The 22,181-nt window shown below is 42.2% G+C and overlaps 3 protein-coding genes across 3 annotated transcripts in view; 1 reads left to right on the top strand and 2 right to left on the bottom strand.

Moving 5' to 3' along the window:
- Nucleotides 1-240: 240 nt before the first annotated feature.
- ccdc78 (coiled-coil domain containing 78) lies at nt 241-14,656 on the bottom strand. The gene is made up of 14 exons (XM_064923827.1): nt 14,380-14,656; nt 14,055-14,186; nt 13,845-13,931; nt 13,317-13,688; nt 13,097-13,147; nt 11,413-11,501; nt 11,014-11,092; nt 10,738-10,863; nt 10,289-10,494; nt 2,617-2,791; nt 2,390-2,433; nt 2,223-2,304; nt 1,953-2,053; nt 241-1,703 (listed from the first exon to the last, which is right to left on the bottom strand). The coding sequence occupies exons 1-14, from the start codon at nt 14,533-14,535 to the stop codon at nt 1,550-1,552; spliced, it is 1,854 nt and encodes a 617-aa protein (XP_064779899.1). The 5' UTR covers nt 14,536-14,656; the 3' UTR covers nt 241-1,549.
- A 30-nt stretch (nt 14,657-14,686) lies between these two features.
- On the top strand, nt 14,687-15,484 carry LOC135504901 (dynein light chain Tctex-type protein 2). The gene has a single exon (XM_064923826.1). The coding sequence runs from the start codon at nt 14,854-14,856 to the stop codon at nt 15,361-15,363; it is 510 nt and encodes a 169-aa protein (XP_064779898.1). The 5' UTR covers nt 14,687-14,853; the 3' UTR covers nt 15,364-15,484.
- A 37-nt stretch (nt 15,485-15,521) lies between these two features.
- The window catches only part of ift140 (intraflagellar transport 140 homolog (Chlamydomonas)), a 49,834-nt gene continuing 43,174 nt past the window's right edge, over nt 15,522-22,181 (bottom strand). Inside the window, exons 21-30 of the mRNA XM_064923825.1 lie at nt 21,051-21,146; nt 20,766-20,898; nt 20,448-20,591; nt 20,074-20,202; nt 19,648-19,830; nt 18,279-18,485; nt 17,634-17,846; nt 17,189-17,355; nt 16,763-16,904; nt 15,522-16,559 (exon numbers count right to left, since the gene is read on the bottom strand). Of these exons, the coding sequence (XP_064779897.1) occupies nt 16,347-16,559; nt 16,763-16,904; nt 17,189-17,355; nt 17,634-17,846; nt 18,279-18,485; nt 19,648-19,830; nt 20,074-20,202; nt 20,448-20,591; nt 20,766-20,898; nt 21,051-21,146 (1,627 nt within the window). The 3' untranslated portion in view covers nt 15,522-16,346. The remainder of the gene's footprint in view (nt 16,560-16,762; nt 16,905-17,188; nt 17,356-17,633; nt 17,847-18,278; nt 18,486-19,647; nt 19,831-20,073; nt 20,203-20,447; nt 20,592-20,765; nt 20,899-21,050; nt 21,147-22,181) is intronic.

The raw sequence follows: 22,181 nt of genomic DNA on the forward strand, positions 1-22,181 counted from the left end.
CTTTACACTGGAACTTACAGTACAGGTGACTTCAGTAAACTATCTGCATGTTGGAATGATGTGTATAAACCCTGGATTGCAGATGCTATATGATGGCCAATGGTGGGTTTTGAAGCCACCAGCCGCCATTTTGGAATTCCCCAGAAGGAGCAGTCGTCCATAGGAATGGATAGAATTCTACAATATTTTTAATTAAATGTTTTTAGGTATTTATTAAAAACATATATTGAAGTATTTCTCTGTTGTAACATTAGTACTCTCTAAAACATGTTTATTTTCATGTTCAATTCACTTAATATAATTTAAAAGTATGCATTAAGGTGTCAACGAATGTCAACATGAATAAATGCATTTCTATAGCTTTCAAAACATTTTCTACACTAGAGGAAGCGTACCAAAATACATAGAATTGGTAGCAAATAGTCTTCAACCAGGGATCACATGCACTGAACCCAGGGGTCTGCCAGGGTACTGCAGGTACCTACAAACAAATTTCACAAACATTTCTAAAAGTTAATTTCATTATAGTTACATGTATTTATAAGTGCAGGTCTTCCATTATAATGTGCAGCACAATCAAACCAAGAATATTGATACAATTGTCCCAGATACAGGAATGCAGTGGCTTCTGATGCACTGCCTGTCCCAACAATAGAGAGCAAGAGATTTTCTACTCTGGGTAACAATTGTGCTGTGCCCTCACAATTAACCAATGTAGTACCTTGCCAAAATGTTACTGTACATTTGTTTTAACTTAACTATCAGACAATTTGCATAATTAATGCTGCCTCCATGTGTAAGAATGTAACAGACATGGCAGACCACTTGGAGGTTTGGAGCATGTTGGAGCCACAGAAAAGAGTAAGTTGCAGAAAAAGTTAGTGTAGTTTATTTATAGTGAAACAATAAGCACTCATACAGTAGCTCTATAATCTTCTCTTGATCTCCTTAATCTCGCTATGTGAATGAGTTGCTTTCAACACTGGTTATATAGATCCCATCTTAGCATTTCCAAACTAAGATCTATTGGTCTTTATCCCATTCTCTCACAGAAGTGTCAGGTCAATTGTTCTACTACTTGAGTACCGGCACCTCTTATATTGATGTTTATATTGGCTCCAAATATAAAGAGTGAGTACTGGCTCCTATTCTAATCTACTTCAAGCACCACGTATGGCTGCTTTCTCACCCCACAACGTCTTCTCATCCAACCAATTATTCCTCCTGCCCCCCCTTGTTCTCTCTCTCTTTCTCCTCCTTGCGCTCCAATAACATATATGTGTACGCTAAATATCAAAGTGGACATGCAGACCTCTTCTAAAAATAATTGAATTTCAGTGAGATCTTTAAAATTTGGCCTCATCATATTACAGTCATGTTGATGAAGTGAGGAACTGTTATTTTATAAATGATAATAAAAAGCAATATTGAAACAAATGCCTTTCCATGGAGTCCATTATTATGTCATAGTAGCCAATCATGTTATTCTTTGAGGAATATTCTGACTGGTACAGATTTCATACATATGGTTAGATACCAAAGCAAGGGTTCATGTGTTGTATTTTTTAGGGGGGTGGTCATATTTCATAGCTTGGATTCTTGATCGAGCGATGGATTGGCGGGGTTTGGGAGCCTCAGCTCTGTGGGCAAGCCCCGTCTCCAGACCCAGCAGTCTACGCAGCCGTGTGATCTCCTGCTTGTACCTGTAGAGAGGGACAACGCTCATCTAAACACCCTTTACATAGACTCTTGTAATCTATCCTTAAATCCAGATGTCAGTACCCTGCCACTTTGTTAAGTAGTGCACTTAATGAAGTCAGTAGCTATGGGAAAATATGTCAGGTACATTTATGAGATCTGAGTATCAAAACGGAATAGACAATACAGACATGTCTTTATGAATTTGTTATGTCCTTTTAGTAACTAGACAGCTCCAAAATGGGTGTTGTTACCTTCCCAGGTGCTTGTCAACATACTCCTGCAGCTCTAACAGCTGCTCCTCGGCAACTGTAGCCCTGGTGATGAGCTGGGCACGCTCCCTCTCATGGCCCTCCTGTTTGGACAACAGGAATGTTTGCATTTCAACTTAACTCAGGTCATAAAAACAGATTATTTTGTTGTAGAGTTATAACAATTTGATTCGTAGAAGATAAGTTAATATGGGAGGGTTAAGCAGTGGACTCATATCTCTGATTTGTATAAGTAGAGGGGTATGTTATTACCTGAGTAGAGTTGGTGATCTCTCGTAGCTTTTTCCTAATATCAGTCCAGGCCTCTTCAGATATCTGCCCTGATTTTCCAGAACTGTACAAGGTTAGAGCATTATTTATGGTCTACTTCATTCATACATTTGATTATTATTCATGTCATTTTCAAAGATATTACTCACTCCTGAAAGTTGACTGTTTGAATAGGTCTAGTGACGACAGCCACCTAAAAAAAGGTACAAATCAATGAATGATCAAGAGTAATTTCAAAATTTGACTGAGCAACAACAATTAAACAAACCCCCCATAAAATGTAACATTCAGCCTATATTTAGGAACGTGACAAAAGACAAAACACAAACATGGTCTAGAATACTCAGTCTAAAATCAGTCTTGTCAGTATAACTACAGGCTTCTGAGCCTCTCGGAGCTGGCCCTCTAGCCTGGCCTTGTCCTGGCGTAGGAGCTGGAGCTCCCTTTCCGTTTCTCCCCTCAGCTCACTGGGCTCCAGGCTGAAGTGGGCCTCGGGGGGGCCGGGGTCCAAGCCACTCTCTGGCTGGGACAGGACCTGTTCCCTCTGCACCCTGACACACATACAGAGGAAACAGAGCCGGCTGAAGGTGTTTGGCATGGTGAAGTCAGTCATTTGTTGGCTATTAGTTTCTAGATTGCGGAAGTGGGACCAGTTTATGAAGAGTGATAGTATGAAAAAAATGATAGAGGAGATGGAAAGACAAGGTAATAGAGAGCGGAGTGGCTGTCTGACCGGATTCTCTGGACGCCTCCAATAGCTAAACAACCATACCTTCTGTGCATGTGCTAGTTCGGCTCCAAAGAGGTGGAACAGGCTACTCTGGCGAATTGCAATGATGTGCTGTATATCAAATTGTTTGGTGTTGCATGATCATTGAGAAGCAAATTAGGTATTTTGCCCCAATGCAATGTGTAGACAGAGCTAGGCTACATGTTGCATGTGATGTTGTCATATAGGCTAAATGCGTATGGTTTCACATTTAGAGGATAAGGATATTGCAAAACATTGTCTGCATCCAGCTTATGCTTGTGCTACTGCAATATTCTTAGTTAAGACGATGCTTTTTTGTCGTCGCTGGTGGATGTGTTGTCTCACAACTCTACCCATATACTCTGTCCACAAGCATTCTGTTGATCGCAGAACGAGGGAGAGATAATTTTGATGTTTTGCAAAGTTTTGAAAGTCTATTGAAAAATTTGTGTTACTAGCTATCTACCTTTTGATTTTGGTGGCCGCAATGCGGTTTGCATCAGTTGCTGGGACCACTACTATCCATCTGTCCACATATCCTGCCGACCAAGACTGGGTCTGAGGAGCTGCTTGGCGTAGCAGCTAATCTATTTGCTAGCTAGCTGCCTATCAAGCTAGCACAGTTTTCTTGAGGGCTTGAACGCAGCCCGCAATGCGGTTAGTTATTGTGGCTGGGACCTCTGATTGTCCCGGGCTTGTGGCTGTCTGGATCCCTGCTGTTTGTTGTTGTTGTTTCCTATCTTCCCTGCAAACTGCCCTGTCTGGAACTGCGAGGAATAACAGCGTAACCTACGTTGTTACATTGACAAAGACCAAAGCCGGCTGGAGTACCATTGACAGTGGTGTCTCTCTATCACAAGTGAAGAATCTTTTAAATGAACAAAAATAATTTTACAAGCAGTCGGTACAACAAGAAAACAGCTTCAAGTGTTGTGTACAAATACTGATGGTGTCAACTAATAAAATAATGGACGACCTGACCAGAGAGGTCCAGGACCTGAAGAACAGCTTGCAGTTCTCCCAGGGTTAGCTCGATGAGTTTAAATAGGAAAACGGCAAGATGACAGCAATCTGTAAGTCATTAAGAGAGGACAGCCATTCTGTATGATAATCCATGATAACAATGACAAAGAATCAAGGCGGAACAACATGGTTGTGGACAGAATTGCAGAATCGCCACGAGACCTGGAAAAACCACCACCGGCCCAGGTGACCGGCCCAGGCCGACATTGGTCAAGTTCCTGAGGTTAAAGGACAAGGTAGTTGTTCTGGAAAGTACATCTTCCTCAACGAAGACTATCCTGAAGCTGTGTGCCAGAAGAGGAAATAACTTAACCCAGCCATGAAAGCTGCAAGAGCGCATTGCTTACATCCGTTATGACAGGCTCACTGTCCACCCTCCATCCCAAAAGCATGGAAGGGATGAGAGAGCCAAGCCTAAGAGTTCATAGCTTCACCCACACAGCACACACCAACTGATTAATAGACTGTTGAATTTATTTATTTTTCTCATGCTTTGTTTGGTCTTTTCCATATTATGTCTCACTGATAAACTACCCAGGAAAGGGCTGAAAATAGCCCATATTTTAAAAATGAAATCAATAAATTGCTAACATCAGATAACATGAATATATTAGTCACTCACTTAGATAATTAATTTGTTGATACAGCAGTAGCAGTACAAGGATATAACGTCTGTAGAAGAGACAGGAATGCTTATGGGGGAGGTGTTGCTGTATATATTCAGAGCCATATCCTTGTACTGCTTAGAGACAATCTTATGTAAAGTGTTATTGAATTGTTGTGGTTGCAGGTTCACCTGGCACATCTAAAGCCTTTTCATTTGGGGTGTTGCAATAGGCAACCAAGTGCTAACAGTTAGTATCTAAATAATGTGTGAAATACTTGATAGTGTATGTTATGTAAACATAGAGGTCTTCTTTCTTGGGGACCTGAATATTGACTGGTTTTCATCAAGCTGTCCGCTCAGTAGGAAACTTCTCACTGTAACCAGTGCCTGTTATCTGGTTCAGGTTATTAACTTCTTATGGGTACCGTCCCAACTGGCCAATATCCGGTGAAATTGCAAAACGCCAAATTCAAAATAGAGAAATACTCATAAACATTCAAAACATACAAGTGTTATACATCGGTTTAAAGATTAACTTCTTGTTAATCCAGCTGCCGTGTCAGATCTCAAAAAGGCTTTATGGCAAAAGCATACCATGCGATTATCTGAGGACAGTGCCCCGCTTACAAAAGCATACAAACATTTTCCAGCCAAGTAGAAGAGTCAGAAAAGTCAGAAATACCGATAAAATTAATCACTTACCTTTGATGATCTTCATATGGTTGCACTTACAAGACTCCCTGTTACACAATACATGTTTGTTTTGTTCGAAAAAGTCCCTATTTATGTACCATAAACTCAGTTTTGTTGGTGTGTTTTGTTCAGTTATCCACTGGCCCCAGGGAGGTCAAAACATACAGACGAATACCTCTTAATAGTAACGGTAAAGTTTGTCTAAAACAAACAATGTTTATAATTAATCCTCAGGTTGTCTATTGTCTAAATAATCAATAATATTTCAATAGCAATTTCAAAAGAAAGGTAAAACAACGAACGGCGCGCTCACGATCACACGACCAATCCAGCTCTGCATACTTCCCCCTGTCCACTGACCAAAAGGTCTTTTTACTCGTCGTTTTTCAAAATACAAGCCTGAAAGCATATCTAAAGACTGTTGACATCTAGTTGAATCATAGGAACTACAATCTGGGCCCTAACCCATAACATAGTCAATAGGCATTCAATGGAAAACAACTCACATAAAAAAAATCCCACTTCCTGGATGGATTTTCCTCGGGTTTTCGCCTGCCATATCAGTTCTGTTATACTCACAGACATTATTTTAACAGTTTCAGAAACTTCAGAGTGTTTTCTATCCAATACTACCATGCATATGCATATTCTAACTTCTGGGCCTGAGTAACAGGCAGTTTACTTTGGGCACGTTTGTCATCCAAACTTCGAAATACTGCCCCTTACCCAAGAGAGGTTAATCAACATACCAATACATACGGTACACTACAGAAACAAGATCATCAAAAAATATTGATCACATTTTTACTAATACTGTAGATGTCATGTCTACTCCCGCTCCTCCTCTCTGGCGCTCATTGTCGACAGTTTACTTATTATTATGCACACCTGTCACCATCATTACACGTATATGCACCTCATTAAATTCACTCCCTGTACTTGCTTCCCAATTATTAACGTTACAAAATAATGCCTTGCCAAAGGGAAGCAACAGGGATACATTCTTTTTTTTACTGGTGACATCGTGTCCCAGGGTGGCTGCCGAAGGAACTGGGGATGCCTCGGCGGGCTTGACAGGTTCCCGCGACTCGACCGGCTCGACAGGTTCCCGCGCCTCAGCAGAAGCGATCGGCCCACTCCTGGTCCTCGGGACCGTCCCTTTGGTTGGCGTCCTGCAGCTAGAGCCACTCATAGGGGAGGGAGACTGTCATGTCTACTCCTCCTCTCTGGCGCTCGTTGTCGCCAGTTTATTCATTATTACGCACAACCTTCACCATCGTTACGTGCACCTGTGCCTCATGAGACTTACCTGGACTCCATCACCTTCCTGATTACCTTCCCTATATCTGGCACTCCCTTTGATTCTTTCCTCAGGCATTATTGTTTCTGTTTACATGTTTAAATGTTTGTACGCTACTCGTGTTTGTTTTGTTTATTAAATTCACTCCCTGAACTTGCTTCCTGATTATTAGTGTGCATACTGTATTACACTAAAGCTGTATTGGACTCCCATTAGATGCAGTGATCACAATATAGGAGCTATATCCAGGAAAGCCAAAGTGCCAAAAGCTTGGCCTAAAATAGTGAATAAGAAACCATACAAAATATTTAGTTGTGACTTATGTAGAATATGTAAAAAAAATATTTGTTAGTCTGTGTTTAATAAAGAGCACCAGACACTGCACTTGATGAATTTATGAAATTGCTTCTTCCAATTATTGATAAACATGCACCTGTTAAGAAACTGACTGTTAGAACTTTCCTCCATGGATTGATGAAAATCTGTGTGGTTGAAATGGGGCAAAAGACTTACTGCAATTTGACTTACTGCAATTTGAGAAATTATGTGACTAAATTCAACAAAAAGAAGAAGAAAATGTATTATGAAGCCAAGATCAATGACATACAGAATGATGGAGAAAAAAAACTTGAGTACTTTAAATTTAATTATGGTCAGAAAGTCAAATTCAACTCCATCTTTCATCGAATCAGATGGCTTATTCATCACAAAACCATTTGATGTTGCCAATTATTTTAATGATTACTTCATTGGTAAAGTGGGCAAACTTAGGCAGGAAATGCCAACAATGAAGTCAGTTACTTTAAGGAGCCGTTCTCTCTCTGTGGGTCTAACCCCAAGAAGTTCTGGAAAAAGATTAAAGACCTGGAGAATAAATGCTCTTCCTTACAGCTGCCCATGTCCCTTAATGTGGTTGTTACTGACAAGATGCAAGAAGCTCTTTAAAATCACCACTTCATTAAGTCAGGATTTCTATTTGACTCAGCCATGCCTCCTTGCCCGTCCAACATTTCCTCATCTCCCACACCTTCTAATGCGACTAGCCCTGATGCTCCTCCCTCTTTTTCCCCTGCCCCACTACAAAGTTTCTCCCTGCAGGTGGACACGGAGTCCGGGGTGCTAAAGGAGCTACTTAAACTTGACCCCAAAAAAACATCTGGGTCAGATGGTTTAGACCCTTCTTTAAGGTTGCTTCCCCTATAAATGGCCAAGCCTGTCTCTCCTATCTGGGGAGGTTCCCATTGCTTGGAAGGCAGCCACGGTTAGTACTTTATTTAAAGGGGAGATCAAGCTGATCCTAACTGTTATAGGCCTATTTCTATTTTGCCCTGTTTATCAAAAGTGTTGGAAAAACTTGTCAATCAACTGACTGGCTTTCTTGATGTCTATAGTATTCTCTCTGGTATGCAATCTGGTTTCCGCTCAGGTTGTGGATGTGTCACTGCAATCTTAAAAGGTCCTCAATGATGTCACCATTGCCCTTGATTCTAAGCAATGTTGTGCTACTATTTTTATTTACTTGGCCAAAGCTTTTGATACAGAAGACCATTTCTTTCTTGTGGGCTGGCTAAGGAGTAGTGGTGTCTCTGAGGGGTCTTTGGCCTGATTTGCTAACTACCTCTCTCAAAGAGTGCAGTGTATAAAGTCAGAAAATCTGCTGTCTCAGCCACTGCCTGTCACCAAGGGTATGCCCCAAGGCTCGATCCTAGGCCCCACGCTCTTCTCAATTTACATCAACAACATAGCTCGGGGAGTAGGAAGCTCTCTCATCCATGTATATGCAGATGATACAGTCTTATACTCAACTGGCCTCTCCCCGGAATTTGTGTTAAACAAAGCTTTCTTAGTGTCCAACAAGCTTTCTCTGCCCTTGACCTTGTTCTGAAAACCTCCAAAACAAAGGTTATGTGGTTTGGTAAGAAGAATGCCCCTCTCCTCACAGGTGTGATTACTACTTCTGAGGGTTTAAAGCTTGAAGTAGTCACCTCATACAAGTACTTGGGAGTATGGCTAGACAGCGCACTGTCCTTCTTTCAGCACATCAAAACTGCAGGCTAAAGTAAAATCTAGACTTAGTTTCATCTATCATAATCACTTCTCTTTCACCCCAGTTGCCAAACTAACCCTGATTCAGATGACCATCCTACCCATGCTAGATTATGGAGACGTAATTAGGCAAGTAAGGGTGCTCTCTAGCGGCTAGACGTTCTTTACCATTCAGCCATCAGATTTGCCACCAATGCTCCTTATAGGACACATCACTATACTCCTATGTAAACTGGTCATCTCTGTATACCCTGCATAAGACCCACTGGTTGTTGCTTATTTATAAAACCCTCTTAGGCCTCACTCCTCCCTATCAGGGAAATATACTGCAGCCCTTATCTCCACATACAACAGCCATTCTGCCAGTCACATTCTGTTAAAAGGTCCCCAAAATGCACACATCCCTGGATCGCTTGTCTTTTCAGTTCACTGCAGCTAGCGACTGGAACGAGCTGCAACAAACACTCAAACTGGACAGTTTTATCTCAATCTCTTCATTCAAAGACTCAATCATGGACACTCTTACTGACAATTGTGGCTGCTTTGCATGATGTATTGTTGTCTCTACCTTCTTGCCCTTTGAGCTGCTGTCTGTGCCCAATAATGTTTGTACCCTGTTTTGTGCTGCTACCATGTTGTTGTCATGTTGTGTTGGTACCATGCTGTGTTGTCATGTGTTGCTGCCATGCTGTGTTCGTCTTAGGTCTCTATGTCGTGTTGTCTCTCTTGTCATGATGTGTGTTTTGTCCTATATTTTTATTTTATTGATTTTTATTCCCAGCCCCACCTCCGCAGGAGGCCTTTAGGTAGGCCGTCATTGTAAAAAATGATTTGTTCTTAACTGACTTGCCTAGTTAAATAAAGGTTACATTTTTTTTAAATGACAAGCCTCCTGGCATTGACAACTTAGATGGAAAGATACTGAGGATGGTAGCTGACTCTATAGCCACTCCTATCTGTCACATCTTTAATCTGAGCCTAGAGGAAAGTCTTTGTCCTCAGGCCTGGAAGGAAGGCAAAGTCATTCTGCTCCCCAAGAATGTTAAAGCAGCCTTCACTGATTATAACAGCAGACCTATCAGCTTGCTGCCAGCTCTTAGCAAACTGTTGGAAAAAATGGTGTTTGACCAAATACAATGCAATTTCTCTGTAAACAAATTAACAACAGACTTTCAGCATGCTTATAGAGAAGGGCACCCAATGTGTACTGCACTGACACAAATGACTGATTGTTTAAAAGAAATTGATAATAAGAAGATTGTGGTAGCTGTACTGTTAGATTTCAGTGCAGCCTTTAATATTATTGACCATTATCTTGTTGTCGTTCAAATCGCTGCAGGGTTTTTTCAGCTTTTTAGAAATGTGTGCATTAAATAAGCACATGCACAGAACGTGATAGGTTTGTTTAGCTCTGGGGAAGAGGCATCCTGGGGGGCGGGAGTGGAACAGGGTGGTTAGATCTGGTCAGGCAGCCTCGGCCATTAGAGAACGACTACGGAGCGATGGGTTGGGGGTCAAGTTTCCTAATAACACACACAAGCCTAACCAAGGATGACAGGACCATCCATGTGGTATACACATTGAGTAAATCACAGAAATACAACATGGAGGGCATGAGATGGGCTAACCTGTATGCGCTAAGCAGGGCTTGGTGGCTCTTAGTGAGCCTCTGCAGTCTCTTCTTGTAGGAGCGTGCAGCAGACGCTAGCTGCTCCTCTCTAGCCCTGTAGGAGGAGCGCACCTCTTGGAGCATGCTGTCCACGAAGCCCCTCATCTTCACCCTCTCTGGGGGGCCCTTCACCCCCCTCCCCTCTGCCAGACCATCCACATACTCCTGGAGACAAGAGGCAAAGACCAAAATAGATTCCACAGCATGGGTGGTGTGGGTTCCCTTTGATAACTGTGGTGTGGTAGGAGTTGGGGACTAGTGGTAGTGGGTTAGGAAGGACGTGGGGTAGGAAAATGAGGATCTTTCTGTCTGCACATGTCTACGCTGCGAATCCCGGCATCTGTTTGACTGTGCATAATGTATGTGTAGCCTACCTGTGTGCATGCATATGTCTTAGTGTGTACTCACAGCTAGGTCCTGTAGGTAGCATCCCAGTCTGGCACGGTACTCCTCATTCAGTTCCTTCACCTGCATTTGTAGCTTAGAGTTCTCTTCCTCCACCTCCTTCAGCTGGCTCTGAGAGCTCAACATGGCCTGAATAGGAACACACACACACAAAAAATTAATTCCAATTTTTACAGAGCAAGTTGCAGATTCAGATTGATTAATGGCAAATCCAAAGACAATTATGGTATAAAACAATAATTTGGGTAGACCAGACACATGCGATGCGCTCTTTCGTACCGCACTCCTTTCGGCTAGTTTCTGCTGGGTATCGCGGATGGCTCTCTTGTTCTCTTGTTGCTCCTTGCCCATCGCCACCCTGAAGACCCATCATAGAAGAAAAAAACATGTCAGAGACCACATACCAGACGAGACCCCATCACAAAAAATAATCCCAAATTGTAGCGTGGACCACAGTGAAACAGAAACCAAATCAAACAGTATACCACAAAGCAGATATGGGCTACAGTGAACACCCTGAGACAAGTTAGAGAAGTTGATGACTGAAAAATGAAGGATAATGACAAGATACCTTGTTTCCACAATCACTACTGTTTATAGTAGCTACTGAGAGGCTACTGCAGGTTCATGGTTTTGATGTAAAGACATGTGAGACTAGACTAGTGTCTCTCTACTCACACTTTCTCCTCTAGTCTGTGCTGCTGCTCTTCATAGCTCTTCTTCATCTGCTCCAGCATGTCTTTGATCATATCCTGGTTCCCAAGCAGCTATGTCAGACATCGAAAAAAAGGATGTGAATGTTGACTGGCTATCAGTCATATATTGTAGCAGGCTCAAGGGGGTGGGGTTTCTTTGTCACCAAGTTCAATAACCAAACATGCACAAGAAGCACAACTAGAATACAAATGGAGAATTTATTAGGGAGATTTGCACACTGTGGGAAAGGGGGGAATTTATCAAATCAAATCAAATTTTATTTGTCACATACACATGGTTAGCAGATGTTAATGCGAGTGTAGCGAAATGCTTGTGCTTCTAGTTCCGACAATGCAGTAATAACCAACAAGTAATCTAACTAACAATTCCTAAACTACTGTCTTATACACAGTGTAAGGATATGTACATATGTACATAAGGATATATGAATGGGTGATGGTACAGAGCAGCATAGGCAAGATACAGTAGATGGTATCGAGTACAGTATATACATATGAGATGAGTATGTAAACAAAGTGGCATAGTTTAAGTGGCTAGTGATACATGTATTACATAAGGATGCAGTCGATGATATAGAGTACAGTATATACGTATGCATATGAGAAGAATAATGTAGGGTAAGTAACATTATATAAGGTAGCATTGTTTAAAGTGGCTAGTGATATATTTACATCATTTCCCATCAATTCCCATTATTAAAGTGGCTGGAGTTGAGTCAGTGTCAGTGTGTTGGCAGCAGCCACTCAATGTTAGTGGTGGCTGTTTAACAGTCTGATGGCCTTGAGATAGAACCAGTTCACAGTCCACAATCCGTTCTTGTTGTCTGTTCCATTCTTCAGGGGTAATCCTAAAACTCAGGTCCTCAGCCAAACTGGTTCGGTACACAGTGGGGGCAATCACACAGACCATTCGCTCTTCTCTCACACTCCCTATAGCACATGTTTCCCTCTCAGTCCTCGTATTTGTGCAGCCAAATTCCTCTTTTATCCCCAAGCACTCCATGGCTTAATGAACCACAGGCTTGCCTCGTTGGGGCAGGAAGTCCATATACGGCTCGGGGGTGGAACCAGCGGGCTGCAAGATATCTCCTTACAATCACCAGCCAACTCACCTCTCCCTGCCATCTGCCACAATATATAGAGTTGGGCCAATGCGGTTTCTGTCAGTGTTCCGAGAGTGCCACTTTCTCCTCCATAGCTGTTGCTAAGTGATCATTGACGCTTCTGTGTTGTGTTGTTAATTTTTGATAGTTTTCTAAACCTATGAAGATGTCCAGTGAAAGCAGATATGTTGACACCACAACACAGTACAGACTTAGATACACATTATTCCAAATGCTAATCAATAAAAATGTGTTTTGCTTGTTTATAGCTGGTCATTTCATAGGGAATTGTCAGAGGCGCTTTCATATTGTTACATCAAAATTGAGAGAATAAAGGCGCTAACATGGCAGCCGTTTGAAACCTGGCCGAGCTCTCTATATATCATGGCTCTGTTGACTATTTATGATAAACTGATCAGATGTGAAACTGTTGGGCATTATTCAGTTTTCACTTACATAATAACACACTTGCACTCAGTTCCATTAGATTCAAAGTATTACTGACACTCATACATGACTTGTTGTGTTTAAAGATATACTCACACTCTTCTCCATAGATTTACGTTCTTGGTCCAACATAGCCAGGTCCTCTGGCTGTGATAACAGAAAAACAAATTTGAGCAATGAGGAAGTTATATAGCCACATTGGTATTAGACCAGAAGTTATTAGATTATTTTTTTGTGCCTTATAGGAAATGTATTTTGACAAATTTCTGTGAGTGGTAATTGCCAATTGTGGAAATGAACCAAAGCTCCCTCTCACCATTATTCTATTGTGAGACATACGGCTGACCAGCGCCCGCACCCTGTCCAGCTCCTGAGCAGCCTGCCCATAGACGCCACCCTCTGTAGAGGCCCTAACACGCTGCTGCTGTTCCTCTGTCTGCCTGAAGAGGTCATCACGAGCCTGGGCCAACACAAGCAGCTCAGCGATCAGCTCGTCATTCTGGACCACCTCCTTATCGTGGGCCTCAGTCAGAGCCAGGTAGTTCCTCTTCAGGGTCATGTATTCCTCTGTGAGGTCACTTCCTGTCCTCTCTGCCAGCTGTAGGCGGGCGGTGACAGACTGGAGCTCCCTGCAGAGCCTGTCCCTCTCCATCTCCATCTCCACCACCAACCCTTCCTGGGATAGGATCTGAGGAGGGAAGGGTGAGATACTAGAGTACTATCTGTGCATCGGGGTTGGGATCATTTCTATTAAGGTGAGTAATGACTATGTAGGGCCCAGGTGGGTAAAGTAGGGCCCAGAGGTCTGTAATGACTATGTAATACATATTAATTTGAGCAGCACCTTTATTTTCAGGTCAAAAATGTCCTTTTCATACTGCTCCCTCACTTTGTTGGTCTGTATATGTACCTCGACAAGCTCCTTGGATATCTGACGGATAAAGGGATATAAAAGGATAAATATTTCAGTTAACAAAAATACAAGAGGTCTGTCTACATCCTACATAAGTGATTGATAAGATATCCAAATACAATGTGGTCTCATATATCCTACCTTCAATTTCTCCTCTTCGCTTGAGACCAGTTTGGAAGAGAGGTCAGTCTTGGAGCCTGCAAGATAGCCCAACCTGCTCTCAAGGTAGCCCAGTTTGGTAAAGTGGCTTTCATTTTTGTCACGGAGCTGGACCTAAATTGGTTGTATATTTGTATTATTTTTAAACAACGAAGACTTTGTTTTATACATTTTTTCAGGAACACAAGCCATAGGCCTACTGAAGATATTAAAGCTTGATGCAACTATAAGGTCACCTTGAAGGTTCATGTTTAAAGTTTGACCAAAATAGGCCAGTTTAAAAGGATTGTCAAAGTAAATGACTTACATTTTCATCTGTCAAACAACGAATTTTGTCCTGTAGTTCATTTAAAGACGATCGGTTGTCCCTTAAGTCCATGTTTCTAATACCAAACAAATGAATTATCCCAAGTTCCAGAGTTAGGAGAAAGTTTCTTGTATCTACAACATTGGTTGTTGCCATGGACCCTAAACTTGCACCTGGCCGAAATAGACGACATTAAAAGCAGTTTTTCGACGAATAGGAGCTATATTTATCAAATGTAATGGATTGTATGTATTTGTTAATGTTTTTATTATTTTTTTTTTTTGTCTCAAATAGTTCAAAGCTCACAGCCTGAGAAACTATTGAGCACAAGCCGGGTCTCATGACACGGTGGCTCGAGTCGAGCAATGACAGTTGGAACAGCTGATTCAAAATGTCACAACTCGCCGCTCCACCTGAATTGTTTACCTGTCCTTTGAAATACACTTGTTTTTAACTTCCAAAAATTTCCCAGAAATGTCTGAGCGTCGGGGTAGCATTATGAAGGGGATTCGCAAAGATAGCCATACTGACAAGCTCCGAGGGTCAACCATGGACATTGAAATGCATGACGACGACGACTCCCACCCTGTGAAACGAGGGTCTTCAGTTTGGAAATCAGGGTTCAAAGGGAAACTCGCCAACACCTACAGGTTGGGACCAAAGCAGAAGTTTCTTCCCCATTTGATTCAGAAGAAAGGCGAGGAGTTGATGAACCAAGCATTCGGTGAGCTGGCCTACGACCACGACAACTGTCGAGAGGTAGCTGATAAAGTGGCTGCAGATGTCCTGGCGTTCTGCAAAGAGCAAGTGTTCGACCGCTACAGATACGTGGCCAGGGTGGTCGTCGGCGAAAAGAAAGGCCAGACAGTGAAGATAGCAAGCCGTACCCTGTGGGATGATGAAAAGGACAATTTTCTAACTCTCAACTTTGAGAACAGACACCTTTTCGCCGTTGGCATGGTTTTTGCCATTTATTTCGAGTGACAATGGGCAATGTGAAAGGCAGATGGCAATTTATCTCTTCCTGCCAATAAATGAATGAGATGTCAAGTTTTTGTGAATACATTTTTTTTTGTAGACAAAATAAAACAACAGTATCAGTGACCATCTGTGTGTATGTGGGTTTGTTGGCATCACCCAAGAAAGGTATAAACATTTTATTTAAAAATTGTAAAATACTGTACAGATTACTTTGCAAAATATCTCAAAGATTTCAATTTAACTCACAGGAATGTACAAAACACTATCAATACACACGACACAAACCACATTCAGTTGAAATGTACAAACTCTTGACCACAAATACAAAATGCATTTCAGGTAAAGAAAACATTGGTGTTTCAATTTCAGGACGGTTTAGGTCCAAGATGTACACAACTTTCAGATCCAAAGGCGGCTTTATTTTGTGTTGAAAGAGAACATTCTGCATGAGGCAAAATTAGCTAAACGGCATCAGCAGAACAAATATTGTATAGTTGTGCAAGGTACAGCAATGTATTTTTCCTTTCTGTCAAATGGAAGTAAAGGCTTATTAGTGTAAAAAATATCTGAAATCCAACTATTTGTATGGTAAATATATTTTGAATTTCATCTACCATAAATATACTCTGTGTGTATACTGAGTGATCCATCGGGTGTAACATTATACTCTTCACTGAGTATACTATCCATCCTCTTGGAGGGTGCAACGTGTTGGGTTTTTAACCCTGTATGAAAGGGCCATAGAGTCAGGCCACCTTGTCTTTCTAGTCCTAGTTTAGAAGTCTGTGGCTTTAGTGAGGCGTTCTTTATTTCTGTTTTTGCAGGGCTGCAGTACATGCAAGCTTTTGTCCCAGCCTAGGACTCTGATTCAACTAATCAACTGCTCATCAAGACCGTGATTAGCTGAATCAGGTTAGACAGCTGTGGGCTACAACAACACCGTGCACACCCTCTTGCCCCACAAGACCAGGGTTGTGTCCCAGCCCTCAGTCCCCTTGGTGGGACACCAGGCCTTCGTCCTCCTCCACCTCGTCCTCCTCTCCCCCGCTGTCGCGTCGGTCTCCCCTGCCTGAGAGCTGCCCCCGGCCCAGGGGTACACCCACTGCCCTCTGCAGGGCATCCAGGCTGCCCTGGCTCACGTAGTAGCTGATGTTCAGAGAGGGCAGCAGCTTCTGCAGATCCTCCAGCTTGCGGTAGGCCTGCCGAGCCGAGAATATGGACTGAGAATTAGGATGCTCACCACTGTATGTATAGGTCTATAAATATCGTATCCAGGTACATGAATTCACGATGACAGTGACGACAATGGTAATGATGACAAGCAAGATCAAGATGAAAAGGAGGCTGAAAATGTTGATGTTCATGATAATGATGGTGTACACTAGTATCACTAGACACTCACCACCTGGAAGCTGCCCCGCTGACAGTGATGCTCCACCAGGAAGCCGTATGCATCTCCTATCCTGACAGCAGGGTCCAGGTCTGGCTCTTCTAGCAGGGCTTCGCACAGACGCACCGCCTCCCCTGGGTCCTCCTCATACAACCTACAGGGACAGGGGATGGACAGACAGGATCACACATCAAATCTTCTTCAGTGAGATCCACAAAATATCCTCTCTGTAACTACTCTACTTGTATCAAGACAAACTAAAACTAAAATCAGAGGATCGTGGCATTTATAATAAAAGAGCCTTGTAGCAGTGACTGCCACTCAACATATGACTAAAAGAAAGTGAAACAGACAGAGAGAGAGAGAGAGAGAGAGAGAGAGAGAGACAGAAATAGAGAGAAATAGACTGACAAAATAGAGAGAGTGCACTGTTCTTACCTGCGTGCCTGGACAAACCTCTTGACCAGAGTGATCTTGTGCTGCAGCTCAGCCATGCGAGCCTCGTGTTCGTCTGGGCTGTGGCCCTTAGCTTTAGAAAGGCACTTATAGGCCTCCGTCAGAGCACCCAGTGCCTTCTCATAGTTCTGGTAATCATCTATCTCCACCTAAAAGAGGTAAACAGATTCACACATTCACCCTCAATATTGAAGTACATTAGAGATTAGGTTTATGAGACAAAGTTATGAATCTGTTAGCATTACCCGAATATCCATGCATAATGTCACTAGTTTATAAATACTCATAACAAACGTTGGAATAACTGTACTATAAATTGTCATTGTAATATATGGCCAATACATAATTTATTACCAGACTGAAGTTAAAACTAATAAACATGTAGAACTTTTTCAAAAACTTTCAATATTATGAAGTAGTTCCATACCTGGGCACAAGCTTCATAGAAGCCAGCTAGGAGGTCCAGAGCCCTGCCTTTGGAGTAGAAGCTAATAATGTTCTTCATGATTTCCGGATCTTTCCGCCAGTCCAGAGACTGCAAGTAGTTGGCGGCCATGATGTAGATCTCCTTCTGACGTGACACGCCAGCGAAGAACACTATCTTCTCTGTGTCCCCTGACTTCAGGAGCGCCCGCATGGCCTGTGAAACAGAAGGGAGATGTGTTTGGAGTCACTTTTTAGAAAAGCCGCAACAAGGGAGTTTAAGTACTGCATCAACAGTCATGGACCAAACTTAAGCGACAATTATAGTGTAACATTGTATTTAATGCTTGTAACTAACATCCACACCTACCTAAAAACAAAGGTAAAGCAGAAAATACAACACTGAAAATGACAGATCTCACGTTTCTTGGATAACATAAATCTATATAACTACAAGTTACTACGATAATGGTGTCTTAATGAGTACTGTTTAATAGTATGTGTGTAAGTGGGGTGAATCTCAGTTGCTTAAATCCGATTTCTCAGATCATAGCAGATGAAGGATAGAGGAAATGAAGAAAAACAAGAGGAGGAAATAGAGATGCTACTTAAGACTACTGAGATGCACCCCAGACCCCAGTCTCTTCACTTTTAGCTTGTTGCCAGCCTGTGTGTATTTCTTGGTGGCTAGGTGGTAGTTGCCCTGGCGCATGCAGCAGTCAGCTATTCTCTCCAGCAGCTCTTTGCGGGCCTCCTCTGAGAGGTCTTTGGACTCCTTGGTCACGGTCATACTCTCAGCCAGGTCCTCGGTGATGGTCAGGCTCTGGTCCAGACACAGCTGCAGGGCCTCGTGGTACTGGGGTTGAACACACACACATTTATAGACAAAAGACATGTACTCATCATGAGCAATGATAGCATAATGTTCGCACACACTTACAACACAGACACACCAGTTATGTACATGATATGTGAACAGGGGTGGGGTGGGGGTTCCAAGCTGACATATGGAATTGTTTTAAGATGGTCATACTATACTAATTTTACTATTTGATTTGGAATTTTAGGACCCCTTCAGGTATCATATTTTTCAGGGATTTTTTTATTATGTTACTTAGATTGACGCACCGGTGTGTCAATTGACTTTAGGGGGTTAAGTAGGAATTGTACACCAACATTGAATTTGCCTGTTATATTAAATGAAGTGCCCTTTAATATAGACCACATGGAGTAGTCAATAAATCCGTTTTTTTTTCTTGTGTTTCACTTCTAGGAAGTTTTTACCCACTTAATCCCTCAATTTCTCCAAGTTTCACCGTCATTGTAAAGCCCTATAGTTATTTTGTTGCTGTGACAGTCATTTCTGAAGATGATTTATTTCATGTGATTAGTGATTCATTTATGTCTGTCCCCCATTCTAAGGTCAACCCTGTTACGTGAACTGAACTCTCATTTTAATGTGGTGAAACTATTCCTTTTTAAATATATATATTTTTAAAGAAACATTGTACATCCAATAGCATAATCATAGAGTAAAAGAAGGTGAGCTGGTTCTGCTCTTTTGTGGTAGAAAACTGAGCGGGTCGAGCATAACAAGACCAACCCTGTTACCCATAGATAAAACATTTTTAACCGGTCTAAGAATTTCATTTTTTGTGAAGCTTGCACTCATTTGCCACTCCCTGTTGCACACAACAAACTTCCATTCCACCTGTCACATGGGGATTTATGGTTTATTTAAGAACAAATCGTCAACCCTGTTGAGGTCAACCCTGTTACTTTATTTGGCACATATTAATAGGCACTTAATAATATAGTCATCCTTTCATTTAACCTCGTGAGATGTATTATTATTTTTTGTAATTTTATTAAGTTGAACATTTGCTCTTCATGACATGAATGTAAATATTAAGAGAAATCTAACTTTTGTTGGACCAAGTTACACTTCTCAAAAGGCCCCGAACTGGTGGAACAACCCGAGCTCGGTTTATAAGACATACAAGGCAGAGGTAAAATACCTTCTTGGCGGCCACAAGCAGCTCCACAGCCTTCTCATACTGGCCGTGTTTGATGAAGAAGTCAGAGCAGCGGGCCAGCAGGGCCGGGTCAGATGTCTCATCCAGGTCCTCTGCTATGAGTTGCAGTGCAGCGAACTGTTCTGTAGCAAAGGCCACCTCCAGAGCCTTGGAGAAATGACCAGCCTGAGAAAAATAGAGAGACAGAGATCCATGTGTGAGAGAAACATCAGAGACAGTATTATCATGTGTGCAAGTGTGTGGGTTTGTGGGCATACTGTAGCATCAATGGACTTGGAAGGCAATGCGTTCCTGTACAAATATCAGTGAGCTAATGCCCCCTTGTGGCACAATAAAGAATGCATTACCTCCTTCTGTATGCATTTAAGCCAGGGGGAAGAACAGGGAGCTCCGAGGTAAAATACTAACCTTGTGGTAGAGCATGACAGCACGGTCCATATGAGAACCCTTCTCCTCGTAATAACAGGCAGCCTCCATCATGTCCTCTGGGTTACTGAGGAGAGCCAGGTTCATCAGCTGGTCATCCAGACCATTCTCCTGAACACAAAACACAACACAAGTCATCCAATGGCCCACAGACAATACAGCACTGGATTAGAAGCGCATCCATAGCCTCAATAATGCAAACAGCGTTCTGAAATAAATAAGAAACAATATAATCAGTCTGTAATAAATCTTTCATATAATATTTATATATAGGTAGGTAATTAATTTATTGCTATGGCCAGTGGGACACAGGTGAATGGAGAAGGTCTAAATTGTGATTGAGGTCCATTTGTTACCTTGCAGAGGCGGATGGCGTTGTTGTAGGCCTGAGCTCGTGTGTAGAAGTGGACAGACTGTTTGATCTCCTCCTGACTCTCATATTGCCGGGCTAGGTGGTACGAGGCAGCACGGTTCCCCGTCTCATTGGCTATCTCCGATGCCTGTGAAAAAAATAGTATTCTCATTGGATATTTACCTCACGGTTAGGTTGTGTTTTCATATTTAGGTATTTAACAATCCTTATGAGTAGAAACAGTTCCCTTCTCAAAACATTTAATTGCCACAAATGTGTGCTAATGTCATAAATGTTACCCCCTGGTACAAATGTGTGTTACCTTCTGAATGTTCCCCAGGTAGCAGTGCACGCGGACCAGAGAGAGGAAGTCCTGTGCGTATTCGTAGTAGCGTAGTGCTGACTCCATGTCTGACTGGCTCTCCAGATACTGAGCCCACCACTTATAGATATTTCTGGGTCAGAGAAAACTGCATGTCAAATACTCAACAATGTTCATATGCCTGTATTTAAAATACTTTAAAATCATTAAAAGTCGTAGTCAGTAGTAAATAGAGAGTCTGCATTGAGGACAGTATAAAACTAACTCCACCATTCCCAGACTTACTTGTCCTTCATTTTGTTGACGTAGATCTCCAGAGACAGTGCATCATCTAGGAGCATCCTGGGTACCTCGAACCGGTGGGTGTCAGACTTTTCAAAGCTAAAACAGACAGAGAACTGTGAGGAAGTACACAGCTGAGGGTACAGTGCATTTGGAAAGGTTCAGACCCCTTGACTTTCTCCACATTTTGTTACGTTAAAGACTTATTCTAAAATTGATTACATATATTTTTTTCCCTCATCCATCTACACACAATACCCCATAATGACAAATAAAAAAAAAACTGTTTTTTAGAAATTTTAGGACATTTATTACAAATAAAAACTGAAATATTAAATATACATAATTATTCAGCCCCTTACTCAGTACTTTGTTGAAGCACCTTTGGCAGCGATTACAGCCTCGAGTCTTCTTGGGTATGATGCTATAAGCTTGGCACACCTGTATTTGGGGAGTTTCTCCCATTATTCTCTGAAAATCCTCTCAAGCCCTGTCAGGTTGGATGGGGAACATTGCTGAACAGCTATTTTCAAGTCTCTCCAGATATGTTTGATTGGGTTAAAGTCCGGGCTCTGGCTGGGCCACTCAAGGACATTCAGAGACTTTACCCAAAGCCACTCCTGCGTTGTCTTGGCGGTGTGCTTAGGGTCGTTGTCTTGTTGGAAGGTGAACCTTCGCCCCAGTCTGAGGTCTTGAGCACTATTGAGCAGGTGTTCATCAAGGATCTCTCTGTACTTTGCTCCGTTCATCTTTCCCTCGGTCCTGATTAGTCTCCCACTCCCTGCCACTGAAAAACATCCTCACAGCATGATGCTGCCACCACCATGCTTCACCATAGGGATGGTGCCAGGTTTCCTCAAGATGTGACGCTTGGTATTCAGGTATTCAGGGAATCTTGTTCCTCATGGTCTGAGAGTCTTTAGGTGCCTTTTGGCAAACTCCAAGTGGGCTGTCCTGTGCCTCATGGCTTAGTTTTAGCTTTGACTTACATTGTCAACTGAGACCGTATATAGACAGGTCTGTGCCTTTCCAAATCATGTCCAATCATTTGAATTTACCACAGATGGAATCCAATCCAGTTTCAGAAACATCAAGGATGATCAATGAAAACAGGGATGCAGCTGAGCACAATTT

The sequence above is a fragment of the Oncorhynchus masou genome, chromosome 18 (genome assembly GCF_036934945.1).
Source record: "Oncorhynchus masou masou isolate Uvic2021 chromosome 18, UVic_Omas_1.1, whole genome shotgun sequence".
Classification (NCBI taxonomy): domain Eukaryota; kingdom Metazoa; phylum Chordata; class Actinopteri; order Salmoniformes; family Salmonidae; genus Oncorhynchus; species Oncorhynchus masou.